This window comes from Lissotriton helveticus, chromosome 9 (genome assembly GCF_964261635.1).
Source record: "Lissotriton helveticus chromosome 9, aLisHel1.1, whole genome shotgun sequence".
NCBI classification, from domain to species: Eukaryota; Metazoa; Chordata; class Amphibia; order Caudata; family Salamandridae; genus Lissotriton; species Lissotriton helveticus.
Window position 1 is genome coordinate 558,386,002 of NC_136070.1, and position 24,195 is coordinate 558,410,196.

The window sequence follows — 24,195 nt, forward strand, 5'->3', positions numbered from 1 at the left end:
TTGCAGATTATGGTTTCCATCTTGGGAGATCCAGGACTTCAGAGTTAAACAAGAGGAGGTGGAGGAACCTCCCCCAAGACAGATTTGTGTATTTCTGCATTCTTGTAAGCTGGGTGGGACATACTGGAGAAGGGAGAGCCAGACTTCCCCTGTATGCTTCAAAGGTTGCTCTTTGATTCAGAGAGGGGTCATAAGGAAGGGGTCTGAGCACATCTCAGGATGGAGATGGGGCTGATCAGGTAATCACAAAGAGTAGACCGGAGGCCCTAGGCTAACCTTTTGATAAACATTTCACTGTGGCTGACATCCAGGTGTGAATTCTTGTCACTCCCATGTCTTTTGTTTTGGGGCTCTCAGAATTGGAGACTCTCATGCTGTGATAGACTGCTTTCAAGAGGAAGAGAGGGGGAGAAGTGGTCACTTTAAAAGAACCCCTAAATAAACTTTAGGGACTCCGATCCTAAATCACATTTTATGTCTGGAAATGGACAATAAGAAGAGTAGCTTGAGGCCTCAAAAACTGTCAACTGTCGAGAAGCCAGTTGGGCTGTTGGAGGAGGAGAAGCTCTGCCAGACGAATGCATGTTTTTGAATGAAAGCAATTAGTCAGAAAGCACTTGTAACAAATGTGTTAGTGTGAAGTTTCTTTTTAGCACGCCTGTTTTGTTTTTTTAAACAAACTATATTTTTACGACACCACGTAATGTACAACCTAACGTTCAAAAACAGTGAATGCCCCAATCTCACTTTTGCGGGCACTTCTTGTTGTGGGGCTGACTCCAGGACACTCTGTCGTCCATGCCTCATCCGTTGCCTGAGTAAGAGAAGGTGCGTATTTTCTGCTTATGCCTCACGGGCGCCACAGCGTCTCAGGGACGGTGCCGATCTTTTTTTAAAGTGAAACCCTCTCACATCCTTACCCCTAAACCCCTCCACACTCTTAGTCCTGAAAACCGCCTCTACATCCTTAGCCCTAAAAACCACCCCTCACACCATTATCCCTAAAACCACCCTTTTCCTTAGCCCTTAAACCACTCCTCTCCTTAACCTGCCCCTTCCCTTTACCTAAAAATGCCCTTTCCCTTAGCCCTAGACCCACCCCTTCCCATTACTTAAACCTGTCCCTTCTCTTTACCTAAAAACGCCCCTTCCCTTAACCCACCCTTAACCTTAAACCGCCCCGTCCCTTAGCCCTAAACCCGCCCCTTCCCTCAACCCTAAACCTGCCCCTTCCCTCAACCGTAAACTTGCCCCTTCCCTCAGCCTTAAACACGCCCCTTCCCTCAACGTAAACCAGACCATTCCCTGAGCCTAAAACCGCAAGATTTGTGCCTAGTGTATGTCTTGGCATATAGACGTGTGTTCTAATGACGCCGTCGGGATCCCGCTTTCGGTCTAAAGGCTTTCGTAATAAAGCCTTCGTTAAAAACAAGACATCTGCCTGTGACCAGGACTGGAGGCCACGGCCTGCTAGTTTCCCTGCTAGGGTATCGAAGACCACCTCTCCTGCAGCCTGAAGCACCAACACCTGCACGCTTGCCAATACCAGTGTGCACTGTGAAGAAGAGGTCCAGTGGGAAATCCTGTCGAGTGGATTTCCTGAGTGAGGCTAGAGGAAGTGGTTACTGCACCATTCAGGTCATTGCTCATGTGCAGGACAATGTCGACGACCCACGTAATACAGGAGAGGGCCTAAAGTGAGCAGTGGAAATCTATGCGCCAATCAGCCTGGAGCCCTTGTGCAGTGAGGTGTTGGCGACCCAGTGTGCCAGAAGGGGCCGCTGGAAAGTGATTTGTAACTAGTGCTGTGCCAATATGGTCAGAGCCCATGCACATTGTAGGATCGGTGACGCTGTATGCCAGGAGGGCTGCCATGCATGCATCTGCTGTGCCAATGGGTGAGTGCCCGGTACAGTCGAGATACAGTGACCCCGTAGGCCAGAGGAGGTTACTGGGACTAGTAAAAGTGTGACCTGACCTGGAACATCGTGGATACTCCTGTGCACCTGCACCAGGGCGAGGAATACGTATCAGGCACTCCACATCGCCCACCCCAACCACCATGGGAGGAACCAAAGACTTACCCTGTAAGGAGGAACGCCAAGTACCCTCTACTCACTGCAGGTGCAAGACCGCGTGTGAGGACCTCGAGGATCGGCAAGTGCATACCATCTAGGCATGTGCAGTGAACTCACCTGAACCAGCTGCTGCCGCTCCAGTAACCGTTGAGGGGGTGCTCTTAGGAACACCGGATCCTAAGACTAATTTTGGCCCAAGTCGGCACCGGGGGAACTTGCTTCGGTGTCGGAACACTTTTGACTTTACAATAGATTTGGAGTAGAATCCGGACTACTGGTGAGGCTTACCCTGGATGTTGGCCAAAATGAATAGGAAATAACCACAAATGCTAGAGCCAGAAAGTAGTGAGACACGAGGACCTGTCTAGCACCAGAGCCCTGACCTCAAGTGGACTGCGTAGTTTTGTGTGAATGTTAAATTTACCTTTGTGTTGATAGCGGTTACATGAAAATATTCTCTTTTTTCATAAAAGTGAGTATTTGACGGGACATTCTTTTATTTCTGCTGCTGTAAGTATTTGGAGTTGTGTTCATTCCCTGTATCTAACCCCCCCCCCCCCCAAAACATAAATAAACCTGGGACTGCTACAGTCCTGCTGTTCCTGAGAGTTAAATGCTGAAGGGGTACTTAGCCCAGTTGCTCAGGGTCCATAGTAGGTTGGTCCCTGGGACATCTGGAGTAAAAAGCCTTAGCCCCCATGATTGGGCCCAGTAATTCCTGCTAGCCCCGTGGCCCTCTGAAAGGGTCTAAAAGAAGTTTGAAAGACAAAGAAGGCATAAGGTTAAGAGGCATGCTTGAAGACATGAGGGGTGAAGAAGAGAGAAAGAAGAGAGGTAGACTAGAACTATTAGCATATCAACCTGTCTCAGTCTCTCCACTACCTACTTCTAAAGACCACATAGAAAGGTCAAAGGAGAGACGTAGTAGAGACAAATGGCATTCTCAGTGTCACTGAAGACAGACATTGAAATCACCAGTGATGGCATTGATACAACCAGCGCCCACCTGCTCGTCGTCATACATCATAGACGTACAGACTAATCAGCTTCTTCGTCCAAGAGGCGTCGCCACACATCACTGTCGAGGGCACTTGGATCCTTGTTGTTTCAAACACAATCAAGGTTGACATTTAAAAGACACTTCCTCGTTGACCAGATCACCATGGGCGTAGCTCTGTCTTTGAGATTAGTGGTGTGTGAATTTCAAATTACCCAACTAAAAAGTAGTGGACTGCAGGGTGGAAGGGTGAAGTATTCAAGATTCAGGATGTACTGTTTCATTGAGAAACAGGGTCAGTATTTATTTGCACTATGTGGTCCTCTGTTTAGAGTGGCACAGTTAGCGAATAGCTATAGGTTGGAATGCTACCCGAAGTGAGTGCCACTGATTAGACTATTTGGAAGTATTCATTTTGTCACCTTTTGGGTGTTTGATTGCCAGTAATATGCCTGGAAACCTGAGACCAGAGCTTTTCAAGTCTATTGCTGACAGTGTTTGTGAATTCCAAATGGTATTACCTCTGCATCCATTTTATGGGGTACTTCTGTAGGTGCAGATTTGCACTTTCGAGTATTTTACACTTTTGAGTAATTTCACTACCTTTTGACTATTCTCAAAATCCAATTGTAAATTCGTTCAAATGTGCAACTGACATGACTCCACCAAACCGAAGGGCCTAGGGACTATTCACAAACTGCATTTTGTATTATGTTTTGTAGTACTACAGTATTACTAGAAATGTACTACAAAATGCTATTCACAAACTGCATTTCCAAAGTACTACTGCGAAAACAGTAGTACTTTAGAAGTGCAGCTTGTGAATAGCATTTTGTAGTATGTTTGTACTGCTATTGCAGTATTACAAAATGTACTGTAAAATGCAGTCTGTGAAAAACCCTTCATGTAAACCCTTAGGTAGTCATGTAAACACTAAACTAAACATGGCATAGATTCTTATTATAGATGGAGCAACGTTGTAGTCTAGTAAATCAATCTTAAGAGATGCTTGTACAGGGCACATCATGAACTCAATATTTAAAATTTCTCTCATATGTGATAATAAATTAAATGATGGCTGTGACATATGTTTGCCTAGGATCACATCGTTTGGACAAGTAGGGAAGACCTATTGATTACAGGTTATCTAGAGTACCATTTTGAACTTCAGCCACCAGATGTAGATCTCTGCCTCTCTCTCTCCCTTTCTTGTTTTACAGCAAAGGTTGTGTTTTGTCTCTTATTCTTGGCCTATGGTAAAAAAAAAAACAACACATACATTGCAGACTTGACTCGGGCCCCCTGACCCAACTACCAGGGAAGAATACATTTATTGGGGAGGTGTCACACCCCAAACACCCCCCAAATCACCGTCAAATAAAACAAAAATTGCCTTCCTCCTTTTCCAAAGTCTACAATGTCTGGTCCATATCTTCATTGTACTGTCCATCTATTCTGCAGCTTCTCAGGTGATAATGCCCTCTCCTGTAGAAGGACATTACATGCATAGGAAGAGACACAGGGAAGAAACAACACCTGTATCTCCTGACCAACAACAAGCTCAGTCTTTGGACCCAAGAACAATTGCCTTATTGTCTTAACACCCCAATAACCCTATGCAAAGGTTCACTGCAGACTCCCTTAAGACATTTGGACTAGTCACCTTCAAGGAAAATGACAAAGGCTGTTTCAACGTCTCCTTAACCTAAGTGGAAACCACCCTCTCCATGGATACCTTGAAGTACATCATCTAGGCACCCTCCTTGAAGAGGCTCCAGATCCCCCACTACGTTAAGATCTCCCTGCTCAGATACTGACCTATCTTCCTATATTTCTACATAGCCAACCCAGTCTCCTTTGAGAGTGTCGCCATTAGACAGTATTATTACCTTTGATGAGGAACTGGCAAGAGGGCAGTTAAGTAATTTGTGACTGAGAATTTCCTCCTTCAAGCCAGAAGCTCAGCTCAAGTTAGCCGAACTGCCTTTCTCAGAAAAACAATTGTCTTACGCCAGCATAAAAAGGAAGAGAGGTTTCATATGGAAAATGAAGTGAAAATCATGAAAGCTGTTGGGCTGTGAGAGCAGAAGAAATGCTTTAAAGAGTAGAATTCATCATCCAAAATGGAATTACTGCGCACTAAAGCAAGGTCAAAACCAGCAGTACCTGCGCATATACATGAAGACATAATTGCCACCTCATATGACCCAACATTCCAGAGGAAAGAATTTGTCAGGCATGTGCCAGTGATACTTTAACACCCTGACATGTATGGGAAGTGGTGACATCTCACTTTGATGAGTTTAAGACTATAATATCAGACAAGTGGGTACTGAACCTTTTAGAAAGGGGCTACTTCATCTGTTTGAAGGTAGTTCCACCACTTGTTCCACCAAAAACGATGTCCAATTACCAAATCCTCATATTAGTACAAGAATCCGAAATTCTATTGCCCAGAACAGCAATCGAAAAGTCCCATCTTGCCAGGAAAACAAATGAGTATCCTTGAGATACTTTCTAGCTCCAACAAAGGTCAACCAAACCAGTATCACAGAATATGAGACCTACGTTTTCTCAACAAATACATATTAAGGCAAAAATACAGAATGCTAGTCATCTGTCATATTTTTCCCCACATCAAAAGGAACAATTGGCTCTGTTCCATGGGTCCACAAGTTGCTTATTTTTTTATATATTTCAGTTGCAAAGCACCATAGGAAATACATGTGATTCCTTGTAAGAGAGGCTTTCTACCATTATGCTCACTTTTCTATTCAGGCTGAAATCTGCCCTAAGAACATTCTCAAAATGCATGGCAGTTAATGCAACAGAACAGACTTTATGTTCATCCATACCTAAACTTCTGATACAGACTTCTAGCCACAAATGCCTCCCCTTTTGAATATTCCCATGGCAACAGACTGGATCCAGAAGCTTTTGAGTAGTACATCTGTGCACCGGAAGGTGGCACCTTGTAGCTTCAGACTGACGCCGTCCCACTCCAGAAATTATGTGCAAGCCTATATGTTTGCCACTCCGGTGCTCTGACGTCAGTTCCTCTCTTTCCACGCCTCCAGACACTGTCCAGAACTCCCTCTCATTGCTCAGAGACATTTTCTTCTATTTTTCGTTAAATTTCTACAGTGTGCAACGGATATCGGCCCCTAAAATGGCAGATTATAAGCCCTGTAGGGACTGTCACAAACAAATGTCAGGTGTGCGCGTGGTGCTAGGGGTCTATCCATGACTCAAAGGCCTACGGAGACTGTGTGTGGATGAACCCAAAATCTGCTAACTCCCTCTGGCGTGCCTTGGGGCCCCAAGCAGCCAAGTGGCCTTACACCTGGGATACCACTGGCGAGTTTGCCCTCGGTGGCAGCTTGATCCACCACTCTTGCCTTCCCTCCAGCTCTTGTTCCGACTCCGCTGGCAGTGCCTCAACCCACGTTGACCCTCAGAGACCCTGCACCAAAACGCGCAGCCTGCAATGGCAGTGTGAGGGTGTTAAGGTGCATGGTCTCTCCACATCACTGGAGTCAAGCTATCCAGGCTGAAGAAGGCTGATAGCCAGAAACCGGTCCTTGGATGCTTGATTCCGGTGTAGGAAAGACATGGCTTGGTAGTTCGGGCTGGACTGTTCCCCATGAGGTACAGGGTCAAGGCTGATTTGCATGTAGCCATTGTCTGACCTAGGGTGGTGTGGAGTGCAAAAAAACGATGGATTTAGGCCCAGATCTTTGTACTGGGGTGAATGTAAGACATTGTTCTACATTCTGTCCATCTACTGTGTTTTTGCAATTTTCACCCCGAGTGGGCTGGGTATGCTCAGACGTGAGTCCCAGGCTCTCCACATCACTGGAGTCAAGCTATCCAGGCTGAAGAAGGCTGATAGCCAGAAACCGGTCCTTGGATGCTTGATTCCGGTCTAGGAAAGACATGGCTTGGTAGTTCGGGCTGGACTGTTCCCATGAGGCACAGGGTCAAGGCTGATTTGCATATAGCCATTGTCTGACCTAGGGTGGTGTGGAGTGCAACAAAACGATGGATTTAGGCCCAGATCTTTGTACTGGGGTGAATGTAAGACATTGTTCTACATTCTGTCCATCAACTGTGGTTTTTGCAATTGGTCTCTAAGGCTGGCACAATAGGTGCTGCAGCCCTTACAGGCCGCCCATAGTACCTTTTACAAGGGGCTTACCTGTGGCCTGGGATGTGCCAATTGTGGGTACAAAGGTACAGTTTTGGGAAGGAACACAGGTGCTGGAGTCTGGTTAGCAGGATGCCAGCACACACTCAGTCAAGTTGGCATCAGGTATCTGGCAAAATGTTTGGGGTAAACATGCAAATGAAAAAGGGGTACTTCCCTATACACCTACATAGGCACAACGTAGTTCACTTTCGATGCTGATGACTGCGACAACGATATGTGGAGCCGAACGATTCCACCTACCGGCAGGCAGGGCTACTGCTCATGGAAAATTTCCGAATCCAGTCTGAAGTCTGGGGATAAGTCTGAGGTAAGGAATCTGCAGCTAAATGGAGTTCCTATCAAATAAGACATTAAGTAACTTGTTCTTCATGATTCTTTGTAGCTTGGATTCCATTGGGCAGGCTATAGGCACCAGCGCTGCCATTCGCCTCCATGCGTGGCTGCTGTCAACTGGGTTCTTGGGCGGTGTCCTGTCCTTCTGGATAGACATGCCCTTTGATTGACACACAACATGCCTTGGTAGTTGCAAGGGCTCCGGTAACTAGGGTATTGGTGCTGAGAGGTCCGGGAGCGATCAGCACCTCAAGACTTGGTGAAAGTAACGGAGCTGACCTTCTTGACTTATGACATCCTCTTCCTAGCGAGTTGCTCCCTCAGTGGACCCGAAGGCCAGCAAGATGCAGGGGGATGGTATCTCCACCCAAGGGAGATGCTGCTTGGTTGTTGAAAGTAAGAACAGTCCTCCAGGGTTTGGGGAGGCTGTTAAGCTTCTGGACGAGTCGGTCGTTGTGATTGTCACAGTGCAAGCAGCCAGGCAGGGTTTGGTGCCAATTTCAGTACAGGACGTCTGTTCTCATGACTTCGGCTCTTCTTTGTCCTTCCTTCAGTTCCCATTACACAAATCGTAAATCCTGGTGTCAGGGGGACCCCTAAAAACTGAATTTAGGGGCGTTAGTAGAGTGTAAGGTAGTAGGCAATGGGCTACTCACCCCTGGGGTGACTACACCCTCTATATAACCACTTCCTGGGAAGATTGGGCTGACATAGGGGGCGTCTCAACCTTGACGAAGGGGTGACTGTAGGGAGACACTCCCGTTCGCTCACCAATTCTAGAGGATTATTAGATGAAACTTGGAACTACTCCAGTGTGACTTTAAGGTAAAAGACCAGATTCGGTCAGACCTCAGTCTACCGACAAATACAGGTAGGAGAATAGGGGCTTCATGGGATCTATAGTCCTATTGACGATTATGGGCAACAGATAACGGATAACAGCTGAAACATGTCGACAACTTTGCAGATAGGAGGGATGCAGGTATAATAACGTTCCCGATCATCACCGTCCTGTACAGTATTTTTAGTCCTGACAAGGAAATCCATGAATAAAGGTTGTTGGGGATATTCCTGAGCCAGTTTTAAGGACATTTATTTTAATTTCTACACATTAAGATCCTGTAGACTTTTATTTTTGTATTCTCTCCCTCCGTTATCCTCCATCCTGGTCTGCGCAGGGATGTTGTTAGCAACCCCAATGAGGAAGCAGTCCACTACCACTGGGCGAGGGCACTTTTAACAAATTTTGCAGTTTTGTGTGCGCCGCATTCATTCATAGAGCCTTTTTTTCCCTCCTATTCCTTTTTGTGTGTATATGGTTGGACGCTTAGGATGGTGGTTTAGGAGAGGTACCTCTTTTCACTTTATTTTGTGTGTAACAGTGGACATACCTGACCCAGAGTTCCTAGTTTCACCAAATTTAAAATGGTGAAACTCTTCCTTGGCTCTCCACTTTTGGTGGCCCACCTTAGGGGTGTGCCTAGCCTGAAAGTATGACCCACCTCTTGACTAACTAATTTTCCACCTGCTCTGGTGCCAAATAGGTCTTAGGGCAAGGGGCATTCTCCAGGTCTGTGTGAAAGCCTTTGTTGCATATCTAAGGTAGCAGAGGCATTGAAGCCTCTGGCCTTGCATTGCTATTTCACTAAACATCCAGCTAGAGCATTTGTGAATACTTCCTCCAGAGCAAGCATTGTTTCTGGCCTCTGAGACCGCGGGCTCTCACCTACAGGGGATCAAGAACTCGTCTGTGGTGGCAGGCCTGATGATACCAGTCAGCCAACACACTAGAGACTAGTAGGTTTTCAGCGAGCACTGCTAAAATGCCCTCTGACTCGATGGCATAATGAATCTCAAACTCGCATCAGTACAGATTTGTTGAGACAAGGTGTTTGCTACCAAACCTCATTGGTTTCAGTGCAGCCATCATGTAGCTGGGTATCTCGTAAAGACCTGTGCCCCGGACATGTTCTTAAGATAGCTGCCGGATCATCTGCAATATCTAAGAATGGAACTAGACATCACAGGGGCCTATCTGCTCATTCAGATGGGTCCTCACATATAATATAATGCACCCTGCCTTAGGGCTCTAAGGCCTGCTGTAGGTGTGACTTACATACAGTATGTGCAGTGTACCGTGGTATAGCACACAGGGATTGTGTCATGTCATGTTTCAAAAACAGTTTGCACCATTTCCTGCATCCTGCAATAGCAGGCTGTATGCAGTCTTTGTGTGGGTCACTTTAAGTGGCATAATGTATGCTACAGCCCATAGGGACCCTCTTTAGTACCCATGCTCTGGGTACTAAGGGTACCATTTACTAGCGACTTAGAGGTTCTAAAGTCCTTACTAAATATGTCACAATTAGACATTTACCTTGTTTTATTGGAAAGAGGGCTGGCAATGGGGGCCTAGTTAGCAGGAGCCCAGTGCACTTTCAGTCCAAACGCATCAGTACTAGGGCAAAATGTGGGGGTGACCATGTCAAAAAGAGCACTTTCCTACACGAGGCTAATCATCTGTGAGTGTATCCAGGCGCTGGGAACCCTGCTGCTTCGGTAATCATCATTGGAACATCTAGGTCTTGAGTCAGTTCCTGAATTCAAGCAGGGAGGAGCATGTCTGGAGGGGGAGGTTGTTCCAAGATTTAGCAGTGAGGTAGGAGAAAGAGCGAACTCCACTGATGCTTCTGCGGATTCAGGGTGTGTGCGCGAGGGAGAGAGAGGCGGAGCGCAGGTGTCTGAAGGTTTGGTAGAAGTTCAGGTGGTGGTTGATTGTGAAGAGCCTTGTAGGTGTGGATCAGCATCTTGAATTAACATCTCTTCTGAATGCAGAGCCAGTAGAGCTTCTTGAGGTGGGGGTGATGTGGGTTTGTTTAGGGAGGTCAAGGATGAGTCTGGCTACTGAGTTCTGTATGGTCTGAAGTCTCTTCAGGAGGTGCGAGGGCATTCCTATATAGAGTGCGTTGCCGTAGTCCAGGCGGCTGATGGCTAGGACTTGAGTGACGGTACACCTGGTATCGACGGGGAGCCATTTGAAGATCCTACGGAACATGCAAAGAGTGAGAAAGCAGGTGGTGGAAACTGCGTTTATCTGGCTTTTTATGGTGAGCTTGCTGTCCAGGATGATGCCAAGGGTCCGGGCATGGTCCGTCGGTGTGGTTGAGGGTCCTAGCTCGGAAGGCCACCAGGAGTTGTTCCACAGGGGGTGTTGTTTCCTAAGACCAGCACTTCTGTTTTGTCTGTGATGAGCTGTATGTATAAAAAAAGGGAGTGACCCCGCTGACCAAGAGACAGGGTACAGACAGTACAGGTAAAGAGGAACTCTCTTGGAAGCTAATATGATCTACCACATATCATTCATTCCCACTCAAATCTTTTAGAGCTAAAACATATCTTGAAGGATCTCACATCCTCCTAAGCCGTGGGCCCCAAAAAACAACTACAAGCACATTGATGACAACTCAATGAATTATAAAAATTACAATTTTATTTAAAGTATTTTCCCAGAAAAATATTAAAACACAATAATGTGATGAAAAAATTGTAGTTAAAAATTACAAAATACAATGCACAAGAGACCGTAAAGTATGTGAAAAACATTCAAATCATCATATAATGGTTATTTCATAAGAATCAACCAGTTTCAAGAAATCCAACAATAGATATTGGGATTGGATATAGAAAGTTCAGTGAATATAACCAAAATTAACAAACAAGGGCATTAACGATACATTATTCAGAAACCACCTTCATCAGGACTGGAATGATAAACTGTCTCATTCAATGTTTACTTTCTGGTGCAAGTTCACGTAACCTGTGTGATAAATGTAAAATGGGCTGTTGTTTTCCAATTCGATAAGGAAGAACAGCTCTAAAAGATTTGAGAGGGAATGAGTGATATGTGGTAAATCATATTAGCTTCCAACAGAGTTCCTCTTTACCTGTGTTGAGCTGTAGGGAGTTGTCTTTCATCAAGTCGGCGATGTAAGACATGCACATGCGGAAGTTGGCCATTGTGGTGGAGATGTCTTTTGATAGCGATAGTATGAGCTGGGTGTCGTCGGTATAGACTATGATGTTTAGTCCATGGGTCCTGATGATGTTAGCCAGAGGGGTCATGTAGGTGTTGAATAGTGAAGGACTGAGGGACGAACCTTCAGGGACACCGCAGATGATATTTTTGGGTTCCGAGATGAAAGGGGGTAGGTAGATCCAGTGGGTTCTTCCGATGAGGAAGGAGGCGATGCATCCGAGGACGTCTCCTTGAATTCTGATATGGTGAATCCTCTTGATGAGGGTGTGAAGGGCTGTTGAGAGATAGAGGAGGATCAGGGCTGCTGTTTCTCCCCGATTGAGGAGAGTTCTAATGTCGTCGGTTCTTCTTCAGGTGATCGTAGACTTGGTGACCAAGCAGTTGGTTGTCTTCTTTCGGGATGATGGCAATTCCTCCTGCATGCTTGTTGATGCGGCCTTGGTGTGCTATGTTGTAGCTGTCGGGTGGTTGCTGATCTGATGCCTGGCGTGGATGAGGGGTTGAGCCAGGTCTTGGTGAGAAAGATGGCGTCAAAGGTGATGAAGATGATGGTGTCCCAGGTCTCAGTGGCATGCTTGCAGAGTGATTGTGTGTTGAGCAGGATGCAGTGGAGTAGTTCCAGAGCAGCCGTGGTTGGCGTGGTGGTGGTAGTGCATGCGGGTGCTTCGATGTTGCAGGAGAAGAGACAGTGCCAGCAGGAAGAATGCAGTTGTGGAGATTGTCGATCCAGGATTGTGCCAATTCTTGACCAGCTTTGTCAGTTGTCATATCCATGTGCAGATTAATATCCCCTAGATTTGTGAACCTCAGAACGACCATGAGAATAGCTTTATTCCAGGAGGAGAAAAAATTTAAATCGGCAGTGGAATGCAAAATTAGGACTTCCGAGAAGGAAACTTTGAGAGTCATGGTAATACAGAATCCCAAATTTTCCGCCCCTTTTTAGTTACCTACGTGGAAAGTAAATCATTGGAAATTGCTACATAGAATATTAGTGCTGCACCCCCCTACATTTACCATTCCTTCCTGTCTGTAGATTTTGAACCCCAGTGGAACTGCTGGAGCAGTGTCAGAATTAGTGTCAGAGTGGAGGCAGGTTTCCGTTAAAAACATGGCATTGAAGTTAACATCCATCAAAACTTGGAAAATGGGCACGGCATGCTTAAGCAATAAGTGCACATTAATTAATTGAAGCGCGACTCGAAGCTAGAGTAAAGTGGTGGCTGATGGGTAATCCTCTCAGATTTCATACTGGTGTGCTTCACTGTGTGAGGGAGATATCCCTTAGGGTGAGAGAGTCCAACTACAATACATGGCCATGGCAACCACTAGATATCTTGCCCACAAACTCCCCAGGGGACCATCTCCTGCAATAGAAGCTGGAAGGATTGACATGGAATAACTATTCGGTTCTGGCTGCTAATCTTGGAGCGAATCCAACAGCATGGCTAGTGCTAGACATGTATGGACCCAGACGGCTTGCCTTTGGCTGCAGCTTGCTTCACATAGGACATGGTTGAAAGCATGTATGGAAAACTAGAGCATGCACCCACCTAAAATTGCGCCTCGAATCTATCTGAAGGAAAAAATGGCCACTAACACCTGCACGCTCTCTCTGCATAAAAGTAGCGAACCAGGAGAGCGTCAAACCTGATAAGAGATAGAAACGAGTTCTGAAAAGTAAAGTGCAGGTGGGCATCATGATTGTCTCTAAAAAGTCCCTAACATCCGCACAGGGCGGTGGCAGTGGGGGAGCACGTGGGGTGGGGTTCAACAGACCATCGTCCATTGAAATCCTCCTCCCACCGACACCACTGCTCTTACCTGCACAGGCCGCAGCTGGTCCTTAAATCACTGCAGCGCAGAGTGCGACAGTCGCATTTAGAAACAAATAATTCCCCGAAAGTTCAAAAACAGCACAAGTACTTATTAAAAATCAGCTAGAATGGCTAAAAACTCATGACCCTGATATTTGGAGCTCTCTATTTCTAGATAGTGAATGCAAAGTACAAATTCTCTTCTGACAGACTCTTCCTAATGTATTAAGCATCTTCTGCAAACCAGGGTTGAAAACCATATCTAGTCTGCTCAGGGGTTTCCAGCTTCATGGAATGCAGAACTGGTAGTCAATTAAAGGTATGTTGGTGAGTGCATATCTGCATATTCGGTTAGTGCCAAGCGGCATCATTGACTCTGTACTCGCACATGCCTAGGAATGGCCTTCTTAAGACTGCCACGTAGAAACCTTGCAACATCACTATGTGCACCTCGGTGTGAACAAATATATTTATAAAGCAGTGTATAGATAGGCTTGAGAGAACCCACACGTGACTGCTGTGTGATCAGATAGCAAGATTCCAGCTCCCATTTGGCACGGAATATTTGTTAAAAATGGCTGTATAAGAGACAGTGGCTAGTGCCACTGACAAATCTATGTTGATTTGTATACTCGGGTTCTTAGCAGCACGTTCTAAGCAACACGTTCTAAGTTGTGCTCTAGACGGTTAGTCCAGCTGCAGTGTCATGTCTTGTCTAGAATCTTATTGGAGCTGTTAAATTAGTTGTTTGGCTATGTGACACAGATACTTTTTTCTTTTATATCTTGGGAAGGCATATGTCAGGATGTTATTTGGCTACAATAGTTGCTCAAGACTTGTTCTTTTTTTTTTTTTAGGAGGTGGTATTAAAGTAACTTTATTTAAGGATACTATGACATAGGGGTTGCAGAGCATGTCTCGTTGAGTATGGTGTTGATAATGTTTGTATTCATTGAATTAGACATCAGGACTGGGATGGTCTCATCATGCACATGACTTGGGTTTATTGTAGGCAGTGAGTAGGATTTTAACTTAGTGACTGATACAATAGTATCATGGGGGAATTGGTGTTGGCAGTGTGCTCAACATGCAGAGCAGATGATTTGTGTTAGGCGGTGATGTTGTTTTCGATGTTTTTTTTCTTTTTTTCTATGAATCAGTTCAGATCGTAAAAAATTGGTAAGAGTTGTGGTGCATATGTGGGCATAGTAGCATTGCTTGATTTGGAAGATTACCTCTAATGTATTTAGGTTATCTTAAATACTTGCACACAGCACAACACAATATAATTTTAGTTTGCAGCAATGCTCTTTTTGTATCGTAAGGTTTGTGGTTAACAAATTCCATTTCATACTATTTGTGTCTATTTTATAAAGTGCAGCTTCAGCCTTTTTCACTAGTAGATATTAACTACTGAATTGAATTCCGCTAATAACACAGAGGTCCATACTACCTTTCTAAAGTTTGTTAAATCTTGTTCCTTGAGTAATTGTACTGGAAAGGAGTTCCATTCTCTATCTGCTTAGACAAAATCCTGATTTGGGATCCTTTTACAACTGGGATTTCTAGCATCTGTAGTTCTCCTAACGTCTAGTGCTCTGACCCAGAGGGTTAAGCTTGAAGCAGTAAGGTACAAAAGTGTGATGTCCTGTGTAAAGGGCCATATGTACCAAGGATGCTATCTGCATTGGAAGTTAGTACTGGTGTCACCATGAGTTGACCTTTTCAGATTCAACAGGACTCGTGTAGTGTTTTTTTAATTAGTTGCAATTTACATATAGCTACCTTTTGTAAACCCAGTTGGATAGCATTGAGTAAATTAGATGTGACCAGACAAGTGCATTTACTACAACCGACATATGCAGGAATGTAAACAGATTGTGTTGCTGTGGTGTAGTTTGGTGTGTGTGGGTGTACTTTGCAGTGTTGAAGATCACATGTACACTTTAACATTGAAGAACAAGTTGTAACACAAGTGTATTGATCTTTCCTTTTGCCTATAACTCCTATTTGCAGAAATCTTGGACCTGCTTTGAGCAAGACACTGTCCCAGCTCTACTGCACCGAGGGGGCATTATCCTGAATAATGAATGTGCAGTCATGCATCACAAAAACCCTTGGACTGGACCAGAAGGGCATGTAGAATGAATTAATTCTCATCATGCTGCTGCTTTCCCCATCTTGTGTGGAGTGAACCTGAAGGTGGTTTTGTACTTGGCTGTACCACACAAGTATCAGTTGAGCAGAATGGCAGTAGGCAACAGATGATCTTTCCTGAGGATCATGAAGTGGTTGTGGTGCTGATCTATTTTACATATTCGTCCATAACCGGAAATGAAAAACAATCTATAAGCCCAGAAGTTGTCAAAGCAGTGTGTGGCGGATCATTTATTTGTTATTGTTCTTGTTTTGCTCAGTCACATTCTCCAGACGTTTGCCTCCAACCTCTTGCACATCTTTTTTAGGCATTTGTGCCTTTTGCAGATGTTGTTTTGTTTGACTTCTAGAAGGATAAGGGGATAGAATTGAAAGCTGTCAGACTTGATGATGTAGGGCAGTTTGTAGTGAACTGCAAATCCTATGTCAACCCTTGCAATGCAACAGAAATCGCTAGTACAGGCTTAGGCAGTACCTAATTCACCTTTACTAGAGCACTAATAGTCCAGCCTAAATATTTAACTTTAAGATATAACATCTCCAACATGTGCTCTGTTTTTGATTATAATTTTTTTTTTTATTGATTTTGCATTTGAGTTTCAACACATCCTACATAGTAAAAGAAAGTTACAAACAAATAAACAATCTAAGCAAGATATATCTGCCATTCCGAACCCTCTCCCCTCTCCACTACTTAATCAGCTGCCAAACATAAATACACCCCGGATGAAAACCTGGTCACCTCACCCCTGTTCAATCCTCCCACCTCCGTGGAATACCTGGATTTTATCATTGATTGACATGTGCTCTGTTTACTCTGCTATTCGTCATTCTTTTTAGTATCCCTGTTTTTTCATCCCACATTTCAACTCCAAATTTGTCAATATATCGATGCTGTTTGAAAGACTGTTTTGCATTTATATATTGTGTTCTATGGAAAATAAAGTATATTTTCTGCAAAAAAATCTTGAAACAAAATGTCTTTTTGGGGGCCTAATAAGTGTATGCTTTGTCCTTAAGAGTTCTGCTCTGGAGTCCAACTTATTGGACCATTCCTTCAGGTGAGGGGCATTTTGTAGAATGGCATGACACCCCCTTCTTCTTCAATAACAAAATTCTGTAATTACAGCCATGATTTTTACTGTCTGAAGAAAGGGTTTGCGGGCTCTTCTAGTGATTGATGTTTTCAAGTACTCATGCTATTCTAAGACTTTGGACAATTATCTCAAGGTACAGGTAAATCTGCTCACCATATGGAGTTTGTGATTCGAACTTTTCTGATCCTCCCTTGACATAAAAGCAAAGTCTGCCTGTAAGTAAAATGTTTTTTTCTTGAGAAAGATATGATCTATAAGAGCGTGAAAAGACCTCTGACATGTACAATACCTTGGTGTTGGGTGGAGGGGGGGAGTTGTATGTGACATCTGGGATTTGAACTCAAGCCTTTGTTGACTTCTTGATTCGGTGACACTTTACCTTTTTTGTATGGGCTCTAATGATTATGATAAAGCTCTCTTCCTATAGTTTAGAAGCAAACCTTTTGGACTGGTTGAGTTCCAGTTCACTTTGTTCATAGGTGAAAGTTGTAGTTATATGGTAATACTCTACTGGCAACTTCACACAGTTTTTTAGGTCGAGCCTATCCCATTCCGCAGGAATGGATAGGGGAGAATTTTAGTGGGCAAAAAAGTCCTCAAACCATCGGGCGGATTTCAAACGGTTCACGTGAAATCACGTGAACACAAGCATGCGCATTTCCCCACATCAAAGCCATCAGCCTCCCTCCCACAGGCTTCCCCAGCGTGCGCAGTGCACACTGGCCTCACTTCTCCTCCCCCCTAATTGCTTGCACTTTCACGGTCGCCAGGCCGTGAGCTACATCAAAGGGTTCCGCTGCCCCGCCCCCTGCTTCACGGCCGCTTCTCATTTCTGCCCGTCATCACATCATCAGCCTCCCTCCCACAGGCAGCTTGTTTTTAAAGAAGACTTGTTATCTGAGCTTCCTTGTTGTGAACCATTTTTTTCCTGATTGTCTGCTTCTTTCGATGTTCTCTTCATATGGTGTTATAGTGCGTTGTGCACAGATCTCCGCACTGGGAACTCCGGGATGTTTTTTGCAGATCTGAGTTCGGGACCGTGTTTTAAATATTGCTGCTATGTCCATTTAAGGCCAGTTGCTTTAAAAAGTCCAGACACCGAAATGTATCATTGCTTTTGGTGGCACTGCAAGAGCCTAAATGCTCATTGCGGACCCCCCCACCTTTCCCCCTCCCGCGGTGTAACCCCTATTTACTCCTCCCGCCCATAATCATAGCCCGAAGGGCTCCTCACACTATGGCCGCCGTGTACTGCTTCTTGTCAGCGGGTCTCTTCAGAGAAGCTTAGGGCGTCATCGCTTCCCATCCAATCTATTTCTCTTGTACCCGCTAATTGTATTCTCTTCCCAGGACAGTCACCAATATGGTGTACCCAGTGTGTCATGGGCCCTATTGCAGGGAAGGACATGGCCACCGGCTGCTGTTTGTAATGTTAAATCCAGCAATAATCAGGGCTATCGTAATTAAAAGCAGAGGCCAGCTTGAGTACCCTCCGCCGAAACACGTAAAAGGCCAAATTCCAGATTTGCATTTGTAGCAGGCTGAGAAGGAGGGCCCTGCGTGAGTCTTTCTGACCCCGTCACCCCCTCTAGATCCAAGCAGTACACATTTAAATCAGACTTAATTACATCAGAAATCAGCTTCTCTCCCCTGAACATCGTAGGCAGTAACATTAACAGCCAAAACCGGGATCACAGGCAGCTTTAGTCAATGGACCTCACCTTACTTCACTACATTTTGCTCCAGTTATATTAACTGTTCTCACAGGGCTCTGAGTCCACACCACAGAACTGAGTTCAGACTCCTAGCACACACCTCTTGGAATGCAACACACACCCCGAAGAAATGACTCACAAGCAGGAAACATCACTCGCGGACTGTACCATTCTGCACAGTCAGATCTCGTGACCAAATTAAACTCAATCTAACAGTTTAAACTACATGAAAACAAAGGAAGCCTAAAAAAATCGATTTTTCATCTTGCACTTATTAAACAAGTGTCAAAGCGAATCTAAGCGGAAGCAAAGTTCAACTGACTTGCGGGAAATGTTTTTTTCTTCTACTAGTTTGTTTGACTCTAATGTTTCTTAAAACCGGGCACGATGTAGCGCCATCTGGTGGTCAAGTTGATGCTCCACGTGTTTTACTACAAGATTTTTGCTAGTCATAAATCCGATTCGCTTCTTCTACAATCAAATTCACCCGATTACTTTGGCAGCGTGTAGTTTAATAACATATGCGCCCATTGCCATATTAGAAATACTTGCACTGGTGCAAAATATAGAGTGACGCCATTATTTTTTTCTTTGTAATATGATAGAAAACTGTACATACTCAAGACCATAATACAATAATATATTTTGTACCAGGTCAAAAGGAAGACTATTGACAGAGTAGGTAGCCACCACATCCACCACCAACAAGTCCACGACAACCACCACCGTGTCCACCACCACCACCACATCCACCACCACCACGTCCACCACCACTACGTCCACCAAGTCCACCACCACCACGTCCACCGCCAACACCACCACCACAACGTCCACCACCACGTCCACCACCACCGCGTCCACCACGACCACCACCACCACATCCACCCCCACCACCACATCCACCCCCACCACCACCACGTCCACCACCACCACGTCCACCACCACCACGTCCACCACGTCCACAATCACCACCTCCACCATATCCACCACCACTACGTCCACCACCACTACGTCCACCACCACCATGTCCACCACCACCACGCCCACCACCACCACCTCCACCACCACCACGTCCACCACCCACCACCACTACCATGTCCACCACCACATCCACCACCACCACACCCACCACCACGTCCAGCACCACCACGTCCACCACCACCACGTCCACCACGGCCACCACCACTCTATCTATCTATCACCCTCACTCTATCTATCTATCGCCCGCACTCTATCTCTCTGTCGAACTCACTCTATCTGTTGCCCTCACTCTATCTGTCGCCCTCACTCTATCCATCACCCTCACTCTATCCATCTATCTATCCATCTATCGATCGCCCTCACTCTATCTATCCATCTATCGCCCTCACTCTATCTATCCATCTATCGCCCTCACTCTAACTATCTATCGGCCTCACTCTATCTATCTATCCATCTATCGCCCTCACTCTATCGCCCCTCTATCTATCTATCTATCTATCTATGTATCTATCGCCCTCACTCTATCGATCGCCCTCACTCTATCTATCGCCCTCACTCTATCTAGCTATCGCCCTCACTCTATCTAGCTATCGCCCTCACTCTATCTAGCTATCGCCCTCCCTCCCTCTATTTATCTATCGCCCTCACTCTATCTATCTTACTGACTCTATTGCATCACCACAGCATCAATCAGGGGCACCACAACATCACTATGCGCTACCACAGCATCACTGAACGCCACAGCATCACTCGTCGCCACCACAACATCACTCAGCACCACCACAGCATCAATCTGTGCAACCATTCAACAACAACTGGTTAAAATATGTTCTCTCAATGTTTCAAGCTTTATTACTAATGTCACAAAAAGATGATAATATTTCACTTCTGTTCTTGGATTTTCGTCACAATAAAATACACTGAACATAATCTTCACAAAAGTTATTTACAAAAGTTTAAATTATTGCCATTATAAATTACAATAGCTTTTATTTAAGTATTAATTATAAAAAAAAAAATTAAGCCATTGTTATTTGTAATATCAATACATCCAAGTCACGTAAATACAACACATATTGTATTACAAATGCTATAGGTGTCACATTTGCGAAAGTTAAAACTATTGGCATTGTAAATGACAAAGCTATGCATTTTTATATTTTCAAAGCCAACACATATTAAAAAAAAAATGTCATTTACAATACCAATAGCTCACACTTTCCTAATGCAAGACCTATTGCATTGCAAATACTTGTTTGTGAAGGCTCTATGGCGATGTCAGCCTGCTCAGCTTTGCGAATACTTTATTTTACACAAAGGAAATCCAGAGATTGTTAAACTCTTTTTTAATCCACTGTCTAATTAATTGAATAAATGCCAACTATCATTCCCAAAGGAATTTACTTCAAAGATAATTCAGTCAATATTATTAACATGTTTTTCTGCAAGGTTAGATTCACATTTGACCTAATGTGCACCGAGATCAAGTCAACACCTTGGAAAGCATTTGAACGTGTAATTTATAGCTATACTTTGGATGAACAGACATCGTTACACTTGCAGTCATCTACCACAATGCAGGCTACTTTAAGTCCCTTTTTGAAGTGACACTATACAGAGAGCCAATGATTCCTCTAGTTTAGAAGAAAATAGTGTGTTGTGGGAATTCTGCACATACACAGAACTAGGTGCAGGAAAACAGGACCTCGGTGTACAGGGGTCGTCGTACTTTCCTACCACCTTAGTACCCAAAATCCCAAAACCGACTAGCTATAGTGTATCATTCGTTCTCCTACATAATCACGAAGCTACAAATTATTAGACAACCCAGAACACAACACTCCCGACTCTCTCAGGAATCGCAGTAGCAAGACATACCCTTTTGCTCACTCACTGACTCATACTTGTCCACAATAAGGATTGTCAGAGTCACTGTACAGTTCAAAATGTTTATTTTAACTATCATGCTCTATAATGCAGTATACGAGCCACTACCAACAGCAAAATGCATAAACCTAAAACAGTTAGCATTGTTACAATACCATAGAATATAAAGGGGGATATCATCATATACAGACAGTGGAAAAAGGACTATAAGGCCTAACCACCCTCCCCTTGGTAAGTTGAGGTTTATTATATAAAGGAAGATCTCTGGGCGTTGTCAGCAGACCCCCATACCTAGCTGGTAGGTTTACATCCTAGGAACAGCATTGCTCTTCTCCAAGGAAAGGTTTCTCTCCGTAATATCAAAGCACAAGTTTCCAGCAGTGCAGCTGTGTTTAGCATGTTTTGTCTAGGTGCTAGGGACTGACCAGAACAGAATAACAAGCATTTACAATGCAACGGTTTCGCCTTTGGAAAAGTTAGAGCTATTGGCATTGTAAATGACAAAATTTGTATTTATGTGTTGGTTTTGAAAACAGATAAAGAAATGGCATTGTCATTTACATTGGCAATAGCTAAAACGTGCGTAAATGCAATGGCTTGTAAAACTGGAGTTGCATATACACTTACAGCCTCAAAATTGATAAAACAATGCCACATATTTGCACAACATAATCATGTTATAGGGTTTACAATTGAAAAGACTTGGAGCATTGGGCAGACCGTTTTAAGAATGGTTAAAATATCTTCTGAAACAGAATCCTACTTGGTGTCCAGCTCTGTCTTTGGTCTCAGGCTGTAAGGCTGCCCTGGTCGTTTGATTTTGCCCACGTCGTTCCCATTAAATGGCTGTACCATCACCTTTCTCCGAAGAAGACCCTTCTGTTCATCCCGATAAGCCTCTCTCTTAAAGCTGGAGGGCATTACTGACCAGCAGATGCCTGTGTCCCCCGGCACAAATCATACAGGGGAGATGATGTGGCGTAACAGCCAGAGCTGCCTAAACTCCGGGTTCCTGGCCAGTCCTATCCCGACATTTTCACGTAGTGCCCCCGCACCCCCAAAGCTGCTGCCTTACCCCCCCCTACTACCTTGAGATTTAAATCTGTGATTTGCTGCTTGCAGATAGATTTGTGCAGCACGTGCATTGTTCCACTCAGCTTCATAACCCACGATTTTACGTGCACATCTCCAGGTAAGCTGTTTCCTTCCAGCAAGGATTTCCCAGGCTTGGTGAATTTGTATGCTCAACTGAAGCCAGAATCCGAGGCTAGCCCAAGGGCAAGCAGAGTGCCCTGAATTAGTGGCGTGCCAGCCAGCACCCAGCAGAGTGCCCTCCGGCTCCTGACCGAGGCGCCAACAATCTCCCCCGGACCAAAGGACGACAGGAAAAACAGGCCAGACCCCCGAGGCCACCACCCCCACCCCACAGCAATCCCCTGCAGCAGGTAGAAATATTTCACAGGTCACGGGACACTCCGTGGGAAAGGTCAGCTCTTAATTTGAATAATGTATTCATCTCGGAGGGCCTCTTGGCTTTCTATCAATCGGAATGATTTCAAAAAGGCCTTGGGCAGAAACAGAGGGGGGAGGTGAGGGGGGGGGGGGGCGATACAGAGGAGGGAATTCCGAAAGAGAGGGCAAAGCTGAAGACCAAGCACATTAGGGATACAAGTGTAGTGTCTCACGCACAAGAAATAGCACTGATAGAAAAGAGGGGCGACTGGAGACCGCTTAAAGTGCTCGGAGCGGGCAGTGGAAGGGCACGCAAGGGAAGGACAGACTAGACAGGCCTACACAGACACAGCTGCTCGGATGCTGGGGAAACCTTCATCCTGCTAGGAGGATTTCTCTCTCACCGGTGCTGACCATTGAAAAAAATAGCCTCCTTTTACCTAAAAATAAATTGAAATATCCTTTGCTTCTGCATCACGCTGCATGTAACTCTGGATCATGCAGGGTTGTGCAAGCCAGTTTTTCCAGCAGAGACGCATATTTCATTTGCATACTGTAGCCATCTGAGCACGCAGTCTGAATAATTAAACCCATGTAAGCATTTCCCGGATCAGATACCGAGCTTTTGAAACCTACCTAAATGTTCGCACCGTAAATGCTCGCACCGTGTGCCTTTGATCACTTCTTATTGTAATGCAAAATGAAATTTAGACAAGGAAAGGCACGGACAGCGGGAGGGGGGCAGGAAAGGCACGGACAGCGGGGGGGGGGGCGGGAAAGGCACGGACAGCGGGAGGGGGGACGGGAAAGGCACGGACAGCGGGAGGGGGGACGGGAAAAGCACTGACAGCGGGAGGGGGGACGGGAAAGGCACGGACAGCGGGAGGGGGGACGGGAAAGGCACGGACAGCGGGAGGGGGGCGGGAAAGGCACGGACAGCGGGAGGGGGGACGGGAAAGGCACGGACAGCGGGAGGGGGGGCGGGAACGGCAAGAAAGGCAAAGTAGAAGGCAAGAAAAAGCACTCACCTGGACTTCTTCCGGCGGCGGTCGGCCTGCAATGACCAAAACAACCCCCCCCCCCAAATAGGAACCGCCCCCCACCGCAATGACGTTACCAAAGGGGCTGAATGCCTAAAAATCGCCGGAACGCCCCCGAATCTGCTCCGGCATTGACGGACAGATCTCTGTTCCAATGGCTAGCCTCCATTTATGGAGCTAGCCAATGGGACAGAGGGGCGGGACTACACACACATACTCTACACAAAAGTTTTCGCCTGCGCGAAACGCTGCTTGCGCAGCTTTCGACAGGCGAAACCTAAAAAGGGGCATGTTTTTGACCTTGTACATCGTGTTCAGACTAAACTCCAGGAACAAGCAGAGAACGCAGAAAGCAGACCGTTCTCATGTGAAAGGCACAACAGAGTCTTGCAAGA

The 24,195-nt window shown here is 45.3% G+C and overlaps 1 protein-coding gene across 1 annotated transcript in view; it reads left to right on the forward strand.

Annotated features, from left to right (window-relative positions):
* Nucleotides 1-16,593, forward strand: part of MUS81 (MUS81 structure-specific endonuclease subunit) — a 321,815-nt gene extending 305,222 nt beyond the window's left edge. The window contains exon 17 of the mRNA XM_078660456.1: nucleotides 15,488-16,593. Coding sequence (XP_078516582.1) covers nucleotides 15,488-15,554 — 67 coding nt within the window. The 3' untranslated portion in view covers nucleotides 15,555-16,593. The remainder of the gene's footprint in view (nucleotides 1-15,487) is intronic.
* Nucleotides 16,594-24,195: the final 7,602 nt, after the last annotated feature.